Here is a 13,413-nt window from a genome sequence, read left to right on the forward strand (position 1 = left end):
GGTTCCTACGCTGGGCGGGGCGGTACGTCGCTCCCCGGTCCCCCGTAGCGCCTCGGTGCCACACACATAACCGCCCCCCGAGCGGTGCGCCCCTGTCTTTTCGTTCCGCCGACGCGCATCGCCCCCTTGGTGCGGGGTCTCTCGGTGTCTCCGTATCCCCACCGAGGGGCTGTGGGGGTCGGGGCGGATCCCTCTGAGAAGGCTCCAGCCCTGAACGCGTTCTCCCCAGTGCTGCTCTGAGACCACAGATACTTCACACTTCTTCACACTTCACACTTCACACTTCACACTTCACACTTCACACTTCACACTTCACACTTCACACTTCACACTTCACACTTCACACTTCACACTTCACCCCCCCAGACCCTCATTTCCTGCCTGTTTATGGTGCCAGCCATAAACTACAGGAGGGGACCCAAGTGGGCCCAGCTGTGGGGCTGGCAGTAGCAGCCCTATTTAAGCCCCGGCCGCAGCCTCTCACATGATGGGAGTGTGACTGCAGCAGCCCTGAGAAGCAGCATGATGCTGGGCAGGGAGAAGCTGTTCCAGTTTTTCAGGCCCTATGGGGAGGTAGGAAGCAGGGAGAGCAGCCGGCTGCTACCCCAGGTAACGCATAAGGGCCCCGTGCTGTGGGGTGGAACCTAACCCTGCTGTGGAGGGGACTGTGGGGTGACCCCATGTCATGGCCCTGAGAGGGATCGCCATAGGAATCCTGGTTAAGGACTTAGCCCTTGGGAAAGCATGTCCCTCAACTCACAGATCCCCAAGGAGGAAAGGAGATGACCCCACACTCCATCCTTGGGGGTCCCTATAGGGATAAATGGGGGTTCCTATTAGGGGCAGGTGTTCCAGAGGAGCTCACCTCTGTGGTCTTCCATCTTCATGGACCCCACGAATGCCCCATACCCGGCTGTTTCCCTGTGCCACAGTGGGATGTGTGGTAGCTGAAGGAGCCTACAGCCCCCTTAGGTAGAGTACATGGGGGGTATGAGGGCGGGGTACCACTGTGGAAGCGTCCTGGGGGTCTGTGGGCCCTGCAGCTGCCAAGTGGTTCTTCTGCCCCATGCAGACGTCCCGGCTGGTGGAGCTGCCCCAATTCTCCGATGACGATGATGACATCTTGCTGCTGGGGGATGCAGATGATCCTGTGGCCAAGCACGACCCAGAGGAGTGGTGCCCCACCCTCTGCAAGCCAAGTGCCTTCAGCCACTGTGTGCGGCACTTAGCCTTCCTCTGGAACCTCCTCTTCCTCCTGCTGGGCCTGCTGACCCTGGCCATAGGGATCTGGGGGCTGCTGGCCAAGGGCTGGCTGCAGGGCGAGCGCTTGGCCCCACTGGGCTCTGACCCCATGCTGCTCTTCGTGCTGGCGGGGCTGGGGGCCAGCACCGTGTCTCTGGCTGGTTGCCTGGGTGCCCTCCGCTCCAGCGCCTGCCTGCTGCGCTTCTTCGTGGGGGCCGTGTTGGCCTTTGTGGGGCTGGAGGCGCTGGGAGGACTGCTGCTGCTGGTGGCACGGCAGCGGCTGCGGGACGCACTGCAGGATGCCCTGCTGCTCTGCCTGCTGCGCTACCAGGAGGAGCCCGACCTGCGCTTCCTGGTGGACGAGGTGCAGCGCAGCCTGCGGTGCTGCGGGCTCAGCTCCTACCGTGACTGGGAGAGCAACCCGTGAGTGAAGCCGGGGGCAGGTGGGGGCATGGATAGGGCTAGCAAGAAAGCAGCAGGCACCCAGCACTTCTCCTTCTGTGTCCTGCAGGTATTTCAACTGCAGTGCACCCGGCGTGCAGGCGTGCAGCGTCCCGGCCTCTTGCTGCCTGGATCCACGGCAGAACGGCTCCATCACTAACGACCAATGTGCCTTTGGGGTGCTGCAGCTGGGGGACATGGCGGCTGCTGGCGTGGTGCACCTGGGGGGCTGTGTGGTTCAGCTGGGTGCCTGGCTGCGTGCGCAGGCTGGAGGCATTGCCACCGGTGCGGCTGTGCTGGTGCTGCTGGAGGCCACCGGGCTGCTCCTGGCACTGAAAGTGCTGGCAGGCATTGCGCCTGGTGGGGCACGGGGCTGAGGGTGTGCTGTGGGGCTGGAGAGGATGCTGAGCTCCCTGCGCTCTCCTTCCTGTCCTCCTTTGTTGTACCTGTGCATCCCATAATAAATCTGAACCCTGCCTGGGTCTGGTCTATCTCCTCTCCATGCTATCCTCTCCTGTGTGGTTGCACACCCTCACAGCACACGTAGAGGCTTTCTTGCCCAGATCATCACACCAAACTCCTGTGTTTATTTCAGGTTTTAATGAGTGTTTCTCCAAGCTATGCCCCGCTATGTGGATGGGGCAGTTTCTAAAAAAGCACTGCTATAGGACAGGTGGTGGTGGCCATAGCTAGCCTAGATGATGCCATACTGAGCCAGCTCGTGCAGCTCCAGGTGGCTGAAGGCTTCCCAAGGGCAAATCACGGTGATATCTGTGGAGAGCAGAAGATGCATCAGCACAAGTCCCAGCCCTGCTGCAAGCCCTGCAGCTGCAGCAGAAAGGAATGGGGACCACATACCTGTTCCTAGCCCCTCCATGCCTGGGATGTCATCGCCAAACCTGCAAAGAAACCAGGTGTCTGTCCTCACTATGCATCAGCCCTGAGCAGCATCACCTGGGTGCCTTCAGGCGTATCCCACACTGGGCCCTGGTGCTCAGCCCTACTCACCCCTGCACCCCTTTTTTGGGTGGCTTGCTCTTGAATTGCCGTGTCTGCCTCTGCTTGAACTTAGGTGGTCCTTTTCGGGGGGTGGCAGGTCCGCCAGTCACCCGGGTGGCTGACTTGACTTCTGGTTTGTGGGGCTCCAAGCTCATGGCTGTAGCAGGGCCAGCAGCCTGCCCTGCGTCGCAGCTGTCCCTGTGGCTCTGGCGCTGACACGGGATGGCTCCTCACACCTGGCACAGGGAGGACATGGGGCACTGGGGTGAACCTTGACGTAGCTGCAGCCATCGCAGTGCAGAGATGTGCTGTGCCATGCCATCCGGGTGCCCTTGTTCCCACCCTGCCACGAGCCCTGCAGAGCTGATCCGCTTTCCGGGCTGCTCTGGGGGTGGGCACTTTCCCTCCTCTCCCTGGAATTAGGCCAGCTCAGACCCCGCTAATCTCCTTACCCCAAAGACAGCAAAGGGCACCCAGGGGGGGCAAACTGAGCCCCTGCACTCCTTGGGGCAATGCCTGCAGCCCTTTCTCCCCACTGCAGGTAGATGTGCACCACTGGATGCCCCCACCACGATACATAACTGCAGAGATGGGCATCACAGCTGCCACTGTGAGTTGAGGGCAGTGCAGCTGTGTGCCAGGAGTGAGCTGCAAGCTGCTCACAGGGCTGGCTTGCAGCTGGATGATGCTCAGGTGTGGCTCACAGGGCTCTGAGCGCTGTGGTCTGGAGGGGCTGCAGCTGATCCTGAAATCCCAGGGCAGCACAGGGCTCCATCCTGCAACCTGCCAAGCACTGGGGCTTTGTAGCACAGGCAGCTCTCACTGCCAGCTTGGCAGCACTCGGCATGGAGCCTCATCTGCAAGTGCAGGAGGTGAGCTGGGCAATGCCCAAGTGGCTCCAGCTGGGCAATGCCATGCACTGCAGCCCCAGTGCCTACAGGTCTGAGTGCTGTCTCACACATAGCAAAGCCATCACTTACCGTCCCCAAGGCCAGTGCTGCTCCAAACGACTCCCTGCAACCTGCTCCACAAGTCCTCCAAGTGCTCTGGGTGGCGGCTGGGGGCTGGCAGATTTATCCTCTTCGGGGATAATAGGATTAAGTCCCTTCTTCTCAAATGGGTAATCTAGTGTCCTTCCCCAAGTGCCTGTGAGGAGGAGGGTGGGAGTATGTGCGTGCATGGGGAGGGGGTGTCAGGATTAACGCCACGGGGATGGGCTGTGTGTTGGCACTGCTGCCTCACCCCACAGAGCATGGCCTTGGAGCAGGGAACAGCTGCAGAGCACCCATGCGGATGTCCTGCATCATCCCTGGAAGGGACACCCCTATGCCTCGAGCCACTGCACCATGGGGACAGGGATGGGACCATAGGCAGCAGAGCGCTCAGGGCAGCACTTCATGATGGTGCTGGCACCAAGCACAGCATGCCCACACCATCCCTGACACCATTCCAATCGGGATCACAAAACACGAAGGTCACCAGCTCATCTCATGTGTCACTGAGGACACCTGAGCACAGACACTCTGAGGGCACTGCAGGCTCTGCTTCACCAGCCTGAAATGAGGTGAAAGTGTCCCACTGCCCACTCTGCCCTGCTGCATGGCAGTATCACTCCAAAGCCTCCTGTAATCCCAGCACTAAAGCAATTACAAAAAGGTATAATCTCAGCACACTTTAATTGAACTTCAGCCCCTTTCACTAATGGCAATTAGTTAGGTTTCAGCAAATAGGATTACATGGATCCAGAGGTGTTTCATATGAAGCTGGCAGAACCGGCCTCTTTTACAGCAAGGGCCAGTGTCCTGTTGTTAATTAATGCTCCTAGACCGAGCTTCATTAGCAAATGCCACTCAGGAGCCAGTCTTGGTGGCGTTCGGTGCACTGGCTGGATGGGATGAGGTTCTGCGTGTCATCAGGCCGAGGCTGTGCTCAGCTGGGCAGGATTTGGTGAGGTGATGCCTCAAGGTGAAGTTTAAGGAGTTTCAAGGCAGAGATGAATGAGGAAGAAGCAGCACTGTGAGGAGCTGCCCTTGATGGGACGTTGCAGGGCCCACGTGCTCCAGCTGCACCCAGCAAATCCTACAGCACTGGGAAAGGGCTGGAAACCCCTCCAGACAGCAGTTACGGAGAAGCCCCTAAGAGGCTTAGTGTAGCGTGGGGAGGACAGTGTGACACCACAGCCCATTTCCGTCACCAGGCTGCTGTTATGCTGCAAGGACGAGGCAGGAGCAGTGGGAAGGACCCTGCTCTCAGCAGGGATTTTCAGATAAAAGCACAGAGTGCTGACACCACCCCTGCATCGTCAATGCTGGGGCTACACGTGGGGTGCACGTGCTTGATGAATCCCTCCAGCCTGATGCAAACAAACACTGTAACTAAATCCCCACCTCACAAACCAACATCCAAAAGCCCACAGGTACGTCGTGTCCCAATCCTCTTGTCCCGGGGAGACTCCTGGAGCTCAAGCAGGAAGTTCCTCACCAGTTTTTGAGCTGCTGACAGGGCTCAGTCCGTCCCCATGCGCAGCCTGATCTCCAGCTTCAGGACCGCTTTGATGCTCTCATCCTCCACATGCTGCTCCACGGCCGCCAGCGCCCGCTCCCCACCATCCCCATAGTGCTGCAGCAGCTGCTCCACGTACTCGATCCAGACGCAGTTGTGGCAGCCGCTCATGCAGCAGTTGGTGGGCGGTGGGAGCTCAGGGGGCTGTGGATAGGGGGTCTCAGCCCCCCGCATGGTTTCCCCCTCACCCTGGGGGGCTCCAGTCTGGCAGTCGCTTCTCGGGGTGTCTGAACGCTTCCCATAGCTGCAGAAGGTGCTGGGGTGGGGGGCTCTGCGCTGCTGTTCCTGCAAGGGACGGCTCTACGGTGGTGCTGCATGGGGGGGCTGCCCCCAGCACTCTGCCTTGAGTGATATCCCCCCCCCACAGCACCCTGGGGCTCTGCTACACCTTCGCACCCAGAGTCCTGTTCCCCCCCCGACCAGCCCCATATAGCACTGGGCCCCTGGTGCAGCCCTCCGACCCACCATTAGAGCCCTCAGAACTCGAGTGCAGCCCCCAAACCCCTCGGTGCAGACCCCAGACCCCCATTACAGCCCCCAAAACCTTCAGAGCAGTTCCTACAGCCCCTAGAACCCCAGCGCAGCCTCCCAAACCGTCATTACAGCCCCCAAATTCCCCACTGCGGCCCCCCCCCCCCCCCCCCCCCCTCCCCCCCTACCCCCGACCCCCTCGGGTCCCCCCAGGCCCCTCCTCCGGGCTGCAGCCCCGCCCCATCCCCGCTCACCTCCCTTCCCCTCCCCGCCAGGCCCCGCGCCGCCCGCGCCGCCCGCAGTAACATCCTGCCGCAGCGCCCCGGCAACGGCCCGCCCCCCTTCCTGTTCCGAGCGACGGCTCTCTCATCCAATGGTAGCCCAGTTTCTGGGCAAGGTTAGCCAATGAGAGCGCTGCAGCGGAGCACAGCCAATCGGAAGAGGGAGGCGGGGCGGAGGCGTCGGAGGGCAACCGGAAGCGGAGGCAGTAGAGGGAGTGGAGACCGCGTGGGGAGCGGCGGGGCCATGGGGCTGGGGAGAAAGAAGGGACAGGGAGCGGGACGCGGAAAGGGGCTGGGATCAGAACCGGGAAAAAGAAAGGGACAAGGACTGAGAGCGGGACATGGAAAGGAACAGGGACCGGCCCCGGGAAGGGGCCCAGCCGCCGCTACGCCACGCGGCAGGTCAGTGCCCGGTGCGGTGGGGCTCGGGCAGGCTCCCGGGGCCGGCTGGGTCCCGCTGAACCGGGCTCCCCGATGCCCCGTCACAGCCCATACCGTTCCCGTTATCCCCCAGGAAGGAGAAGGCGTTGGTCAACCTGAAGCCCAAACACCCCGACGAGCAGGAAATCCCTTTCCGCCTGCGGGAGCTCATGCAGAGCCGTGAGGCCATGAAGCACCCCAAGGCCCGGGCAAGGCGGGCAGCAGGTGGGGGCCTGCATCCTCTGACATGTCCCCATCCCAGACTGTCCCTGCCTATAATCTTGCTGTCTGTCTCTCCTAGAGAAGCCACAGCGTTCCCAGGGGACCGAGGCACAGGAGGACATCCCTGTGCCCAGGTTCCGTCGGCGCAGAGGGGAGTCGGAGCGCTCCTACGTGTGCCGCATGGAGCGGGAGGTGCAGCATGTGCTGGTCCTCAGCAAGAACCAGGTGCAACGGGAGCCTGAGAAGGAGGCAGCAGCGCCGCAGAAGTCTCAGAGAAAGAAAGAGTGAGAGCAAAACCAGCACGGCTGCTGAGGCAGGGCTGGGGCAGCCAGGGCCGTGCTCTGATTCTGAGACCCAGCTCTACAGGGCTGGATCTGAGCCCAGCCCTTGGAGCAACTGTACACTCCTGGTGCTAGGCCAGGCAGGGGAAAACAGCAGAGCTTGACTTTCGAGGAGATTCCATGGGGTGGAAGCTCTCTTCCTCCCTGTGGGTTGTAAGATAGCTCTTCAGGTTTCAGAACAAAAAGCTGGACAAACTGCGGAAAAAGAAGGAGGAGAAGAAAGAGGCTTTGCTGGAGAAGAGCCTGTTCCAAGGTGGGAATGATGCAGGGAGGCTGACTGCAGTGACCCATGTGCAGAGGTGGGAGCAGCATCCTCCCTGACACCAGGTTCTCTCCCAGACCCAGTGGCATTCGGTGAAGTTGTGACAGAGCCACCCACCATCACCTCACGGCCCCGCAGTGGGGGTCCCACCGAGAAGGTGAGGTTTTGGGGGCACGGGGCTCTGTGCCTGTCTCTGCCTCCCTGACCCATCCCATCTCTGCCTGCAGGCCGGTCGAAAGCAGCTCCTGCTGACGCCTCATCTGGGCCAGAGCCGGGCAGCCCCCACTGTGCCAGTATCATTGGCTCGCCAGCGCATCGTGCAGGAGGAGCGAGCGCGTGTCATCCAGGCCTACCGGGACATCCAGAGGCGCAAGCAGCAGCAGCGGGACGCGGCACGGGGAGGCACCCAGCCTAGCAGTAGGGTACCAGGCTGAGCCCACCTGTCCCAGTGAGGGGACGCAACCCCTGGACCCCCGTGTGGAGCAGCGTTAGGATTGCACCGCCCTTGTGACGGTCAGCTGGGCGCGCAGGCAGCACTGGGGATGTGGAACCCTGGGGCTCAGTGGGGACTGTCATCCTGTTCCCACTTTGCTGCCAGTACAGAGTCCTGCGCCCTTCCCAGCACCTCGGAGTGGGCGCCCTACAGAAGGCAGGGGCCTGCCTGTGAGGCTGTGGGGCCACGGACCTGTTTGTAGTAAAAGTGCTGATAAATGATGACGATGTGCGCTTGTTTGTGCCTCCTGCACCATCCCAGCTTTGCTGGCAGTGTGCAGTGGCTGGGAAGGGACAGGGCCGTGTTGTGTGCCAGCAGATGGCAGTCCCAGCCTGCAGCACGCATGGCATTGCTGTCACCACAGGCTGTCCTGGCAGTGCTGGCACTGCACGTCCTCTGGTAGAGGCAGGACCCTCCGCTGGACGCTGCATGACCATTTCCTGCCCTGGCTGTAGTGAGGAGGGGAGCAAGCCGAGCCCAGGAACACAGAGCATTTCTTATGCTGAGTCCACGCTCACCTGCACAGTGTCACTTTCCTCCATCGTTGCTCTCACCCCTTGGAGTTGTGTGAGCCCGCAGTCCTCAGCCACGCTCCCCGTGCTTTCAGTATCCCCAGTCCACATTCCTGCCAGGCACCAGCATCGCCGCTGGGACCCCATCCGTGCCCCGTGCTGGAGATGACAGCCCCGCCAGCTGCCCCCCGCTCTCAGCCTCAGGGCTGCAGATCGCTCCCGGCACAGCGCAGCCCACGTGCGGCCGTTTCACCTGCACAGGACAAAGGCAGCGCTGTTCCTCAGCCCCGTGCCGCACAAAGCGCTGCCTGTTGGAGCAGGGCCGCCCTGCGGCCAGCACTGGCAGAGACCGGGGGCTCCGGAGGGGCCGAGGCCGCCGGCAGCACCGGAATGGCACAGCCCAACCCAGCCCTGAGTCCTTGCACAGGGCTGAATGGGAACAGTGTCTGCGCACCTTGTTTATAGGGAGACTGCTGTCCCCGGGGCTGTGTCACCCCAGGATGGCCGTGCTGTGCTGCTGACTGGGGACCACAGTGCGCCTTGCACAGGTTGGGGCAGCTGTGGTGCACCCAGCTTGGCAGAGGGAACACACAGCACGTGCTGTGCAGCGCCAGGAGGAGGGCAGGCTGCGGAGCCCCGGGGACCTGGAGCTCTTGGTGCTGCCTGGAGACGTCCCCACAGCCAGCTGGCACCAGGTAAACACCAGTGATGCAGCACAAACCCAGGGGCACAAGCAGTGCCTGATGGGAGCCTGCTCCTACCGCACACCATCATCTGCCCTGGCACCTGCTGTGTCTTGTGCCACATCCCCAGTGCTGGGAGCATCCCCGGGGAGCAGGGGGATGTGCCTGCAGGGCTGGGACACGGCGTGCGCCGAATACTTGCACATGGTGCCTTCAAGGAGACCGAGTCACCCACCTCCCCCAGCCAACCACTATGGAGCCATCTCAGCCCTGAATAATTCATGATGCTCCTGTTGGCTCAGCCACAGGCTTCCTGCCCGCAGCAGAAATCGCTGCAGAAGGGAAAGGCAATCTGGCAATCTGAGCAGAAGCTGCCCCTGACCTTGGCATGTCCTCTGCACCATGCTACCTTCTGTAGGGTAGCCATTTACCCATCCTGGCACAGCCGCCCTATCTGCTCCCTGGCCCCCAGTGCAGGAGCATGTGGCCACTTGGGGCCATGCTGGGGACCCATGGTGTCACCAAGGAAGGGAGGAGGGGCTGAACACAATGGAACAGAGGTAGAAGCCCTTGGCTGACGGATGCAATGCAGCTGGGCACCCCATCCCCATCATACTACAGGACCACATAAGAAAACTCACCTTTATTGGGTCTGACCTGAAAAAGGGGAGAGGAACAGAGGAAGGAGGGGGCCCAGCTCCATCCCAGTGCCCTGAATGTGATCCTCAAGCCCTGGCACGGAGACTGGGACAAGGCACAGATCAGGCGGTCGGAGCCGCGGGGAGAGACCACTGGGAGCTGAAACCCAGAGCATCCCCATGTCCCCCAGTGACAGGGGGAGCGAGGCACAGCAGGAGGGTTGGGAGAACTGGGGATGGCTTGGGGTGCAGTGCCCTGGCCTGGGCTCAGCACTTGGTGAGGTTCACGAGGTGCAGCCCTGGGCAGGCACCCCCTGCTGCTGGCTGTCCAGCAGCAAAACATCCCCAGCCTGGAGCAAACAGGGTGTCCTTGCATGGTGAAGGCAGTGTTGGGACAGCATGGGGTGGCAGTGGGGAGCTGCGCAGAGCAGGCAGCCTGCGGTGCCACAGCCAGGCAGCATGGTGCAGGCTGCGGGGCTGCATCCAGATGTTCCCAGCTCAGGAACTGGCTCCAACAGGGTCAGATGCACCAGGCAGGGAGGCAAGGTAGGGTCACAGCTGCGCCAGTGCTGTAGGAGCTGGGCTTCACCACCGGTTCCTGCTGTATGGGGACAGCACCTGCAGGCACAGCAGGATGGCACTGGGCAGTACACTGAGCAGCTCAAAGCCATCCCCACCCGGCACCATCCCCACCCCTGCCTGCATGGGAAACTCTGCAGCATAGGCAGACTTTGCACCCTGAGTCTGGCCAGCAGCCCAGCATCACTGCCCCCTCCCCGCTGCTCGTTGCTCATTAACCCACCTGGCTGCCCCGAGCATCTCGCTGTGCTGCAGCGTGCCGGGCCTGCACGGCAAAGGCATCCTCAGCTCGCAGTGTGGAGCTGGCACTGCTGGCGGTGGTGGCACGGGGCAGGATCACATCATAAGGACCTTCACTCTGTGAGGAACAGCAGAATGCAGAGGGCTGGGAATGCTCCTGGGGAGCTTAGCAAGGAGGGGACCCACCCCAGCACTGAACATCCCAAGCTGATGTGAGGATCAGGTGCACCCTATATACCTTTATCTGGCCCCATCCCAGCCACCTGTTATTGATCTGGTAAAAGCTCATCTCATGCGGAAGGCACTGGTGCTGCCCTTACCATCCCCTTGTGCATCAGAGCCATCTCTGTGGGCTGGTAGACGCTGGTCAGCAGCTGCCCATTGTAGCCGCTGTACGGGGACACTGGCTTCTTGGCTGCAAAGAGACAGGGACGGTGAAAAGGCTGAAAACAGGGGCCTCACTCAGCCACCCAACCCGGGAGCTGAGCCTCGTTAGCAGCTTAATGAGCTGCCCTATGCCCTTCCCTGGGGACGTCCCTGGGGTTTGCATCACTGCAGGGTGGGAGGGGCACCCCCAGTGTTACTGCAAATTGTCTCGAGTGCTGTCACCTCGCTGACGCTGCTTCCACTAACGAGCAAAGAGCCAACCCAGGGCGGAGGGCCGGGAGCCGTGGGCACCCCACGCCGGGGAGGGGAGCGCGCCCGGAGCGGCTTGAGCTCAGCCCCAACTGGTACACCCAGCCCGGCGTGTTTTTGGGAGCCACAACAATGCGGGCACGGCTCCCGGCCGCTGGGTGGGTCGTGGCAGCAGACGTCTCACTGTGCCGTGCTGTGCCGACCCCGCAGCCCGGTGCCTACCGAAGGAAGGCTCATCCATGGAGAAGGCTTTGTTTTCTACAAACATGCTCTGCGACTTCTGCTCCTTCAGGATGGTCTCGTAGCCCACCCCACGCGTGGGGTACACGTCGTCCTCGTAGCCTTGCTCAGTACTGCGCCGCGTCACGTGCGTCACCTCGGGGATGATGTAGAGGAGGATGAAGGCGTAGGCGTTGGACACCAAAGCGATGGCCAACGTGGGGTCATCCCAACCGGGCTTCTTGCCCACGTGTTGGTTCCCGTAGAGGTACATGGCCGTCCATGCCACCCAAATGGCCATGGAGAGCCCGGAGGTGGCCAAGATGAAGGCGCCGTGCTTCCTCCAGCGCGTGTAGCGGCCGCAGAGGGCCGGCCAGGCGGTGCCAAAGGCAGCCACCAGCAGCACCATGACATAGATGAGCGCCATGACGAAATCAGCATCCGCCAGCCCGCAGGGGTCCGTGGGTCCGCCCTCCTGCCGGGCCACCGTGATGATGAGCCACTCGGCGTTGATGATGACCTCCACCAGCGCCAGGAGCAGAGCCACCGCCAGCGTCACCCAGCCTCGCGGGCCACGGTTCCTCCGCGCCAAGAAGTTGAGGGCCACGGCGTGTGCCAGCAGGCAGGAGAAGCAGAGTGCGAAGAGGACACCGAAGAGAAAGCGGCGAGAGGTGCAGGTGGAGAAATCTGGCCCCACGATGAAGTCAAACGTCAGGCAGAAGAGCCCGAAGGTGCCCAGCAAGAAGAAGGCCTGCGTGGCCACCAGGCTCTTCTTCTGGGGGTCCTCCACAAAGGGCAGGCTGGCCACCAGCACGATGGTGAGCACGAAGCTGGTCACGGCACCCAGGCTGGCCGCGGCCTCCAGCACGATGCCCCATGCTGCTGACAGGTCACAGAGGTTGTAATAGAGCGAGGAGAGGTCCTGGCTGCATCCTGATGGAGGGGTGCTCTGGGCACAGCCCACAGGCAGCAGAGCCAGCAGGATGCAGGCAGCTGCCAGCACTGCAGCACCCATCCTGCACGGCAGGTGGGTGCCAAGCGGGGATCCACGGACCCTGTGGGGAAGAGAAGCGTTACAGAGCTGGGAGCAGGAGCTGATGCTGCCTGTGCTGTCTGCAGGTGCTGGAGCATCTCTGTGGCAAGTGAGCAGCTCCTGGTGAACCCACCCCACCACAGCCCAAAGCGGAACCAGATTAGAGCAGGCAGATGTGCATCTCCTGTCACCTCCTTGCCTGTATGCAGCACAGTGCCCGTGGGCCTCCTGGAGGAATCGAGCACGGGTCTGGGCTGGGAAGCAGAGCTAACACTTGCAGATGCTTGGGGCTGCATGCTAGCACAGCTCTGCATGCCAGCTCGTTCCCCTTTTTGCTTCTCCTGGCCCACTTCCCTCCTGTGGCTCCGGGCACTGACCCACCATGGGTCTCGTGTCTGACCGTGCACACCAGCGCTCCTGGTCACACGCAGCCGCAGCCTGGCACGGCACAGCGTGGCACGGCATGGCACAGTGTGGCACGGCATGGCACAGCACGGCGTTGCCCTGTGGGTACGGGTCCGCTCCCACTCCCAGCCCCAGGGAGCGCAGAGTGCCGGTAGCAGGGAATGAGGAAGGAGGGGGGCGAGCTGCAGCCCCTGCACTCCCCTCTGAGAGGAAACCGGGCAAGAAAACAGCAACAAGGTCACTCCAGGGCTGAAACAGGGGGGTGTTCCAGCCCCTAACTCACTGCCTCCGCTGCCAAAACCCCCGCCCTGGGGGACCCGAAGGCCGCCAACCCACTGCCCTCCCGGGGCCCCGCAAACAGCGGTGTCCAGGCTCCGCGGAGCCCCCCCGGGCCGGGACCTCCCGTCCGCGGTGAGGACACCGGGGGACTCATTCCCTGTCGCCCCCGGCTCGCGGCGGATAGGGACACCAAGGGACGGGGTTCCGCCATCCCTCCCAGCGGCACCGACGGGTTCCCCCACACCCCCGGCTCGGGCTGGTCCCCGGAGCACTCCCGACTTTCCGTCCAGGAGAGCCCGTGGGGCGCACGGCTCTCCACCGTTCCCGGTGTCCTTCTCTTTCTTGTTCCCGGTCCCGGTGTCCTCCAGCCCCGCTCACCGGCTCCAGCGCCCCGTGTCCCGTCGCTCCGCCGTGCCGTGCCGTGCCGTGCCGTGCCGTGCCGTGCCGTGCCGTGC

The 13,413-nt window shown here is 62.4% G+C and overlaps 5 protein-coding genes across 7 annotated transcripts in view; 2 read left to right on the forward strand and 3 right to left on the reverse strand.

Moving 5' to 3' along the window:
• The first annotated feature begins 387 nt into the window (after positions 1 to 387).
• TSPAN10 (tetraspanin 10) lies at positions 388 to 2,060 on the forward strand. The gene is made up of 4 exons (XM_042832797.1): positions 388 to 422; positions 465 to 609; positions 1,073 to 1,665; positions 1,754 to 2,060. Exons 1-4 carry the CDS (start codon positions 388 to 390, stop codon positions 2,058 to 2,060), a joined length of 1,080 nt encoding a protein of 359 aa, XP_042688731.1.
• Positions 2,061 to 2,290: 230 nt separating this feature from the next.
• PDE6G (phosphodiesterase 6G) lies at positions 2,291 to 4,252 on the reverse strand. The gene is made up of 3 exons (XM_042832996.1): positions 2,692 to 4,252; positions 2,542 to 2,582; positions 2,291 to 2,454 (listed from the first exon to the last, which is right to left on the reverse strand). Exons 1-3 carry the CDS (start codon positions 2,835 to 2,837, stop codon positions 2,378 to 2,380), a joined length of 264 nt encoding a protein of 87 aa, XP_042688930.1. The 5' UTR covers positions 2,838 to 4,252; the 3' UTR covers positions 2,291 to 2,377.
• Positions 4,253 to 4,339: 87 nt separating this feature from the next.
• Positions 4,340 to 6,023, reverse strand: OXLD1 (oxidoreductase like domain containing 1). The gene is made up of 2 exons (XM_042832995.1): positions 5,970 to 6,023; positions 4,340 to 5,529 (listed from the first exon to the last, which is right to left on the reverse strand). Exons 1-2 carry the CDS (start codon positions 6,021 to 6,023, stop codon positions 5,188 to 5,190), a joined length of 396 nt encoding a protein of 131 aa, XP_042688929.1. The 3' UTR covers positions 4,340 to 5,187.
• Positions 6,024 to 6,205: 182 nt separating this feature from the next.
• Positions 6,206 to 7,955, forward strand: CCDC137 (coiled-coil domain containing 137). The gene is given in 6 exon segments (XM_042833024.1): positions 6,206 to 6,398; positions 6,511 to 6,641; positions 6,718 to 6,922; positions 7,150 to 7,232; positions 7,319 to 7,404; positions 7,406 to 7,955. Coding segments are annotated over 6 exon segments (933 nt in total). The 5' UTR covers positions 6,206 to 6,240; the 3' UTR covers positions 7,676 to 7,955.
• Positions 7,956 to 9,557: 1,602 nt separating this feature from the next.
• The window catches only part of GPRC5C (G protein-coupled receptor class C group 5 member C), a 5,823-nt gene continuing 1,967 nt past the window's right edge, over positions 9,558 to 13,413 (reverse strand). For 2 of the 3 annotated variants that reach the window (XM_042832979.1, XM_042832981.1), the window contains exons 2-5: positions 11,245 to 12,296; positions 10,707 to 10,801; positions 10,370 to 10,504; positions 9,558 to 10,185 (exon numbers count right to left, since the gene is read on the reverse strand). In XM_042832979.1, the coding sequence (XP_042688913.1) occupies positions 10,153 to 10,185; positions 10,370 to 10,504; positions 10,707 to 10,801; positions 11,245 to 12,296 (1,315 nt within the window). In that variant the 3' untranslated portion in view covers positions 9,558 to 10,152. Of the gene's footprint in view, positions 10,186 to 10,369; positions 10,505 to 10,706; positions 10,802 to 11,244; positions 12,297 to 13,336; positions 13,357 to 13,413 lie in introns of those variants that run through there. The other variant, XM_042832980.1, reaches the window with a different exon arrangement.

This window comes from Centrocercus urophasianus, unplaced genomic scaffold (genome assembly GCF_019232065.1).
Source record: "Centrocercus urophasianus isolate 14NV4802_14NV808 unplaced genomic scaffold, USGS_Curo_1.0 seq_40, whole genome shotgun sequence".
Classification (NCBI taxonomy): domain Eukaryota; kingdom Metazoa; phylum Chordata; class Aves; order Galliformes; family Phasianidae; genus Centrocercus; species Centrocercus urophasianus.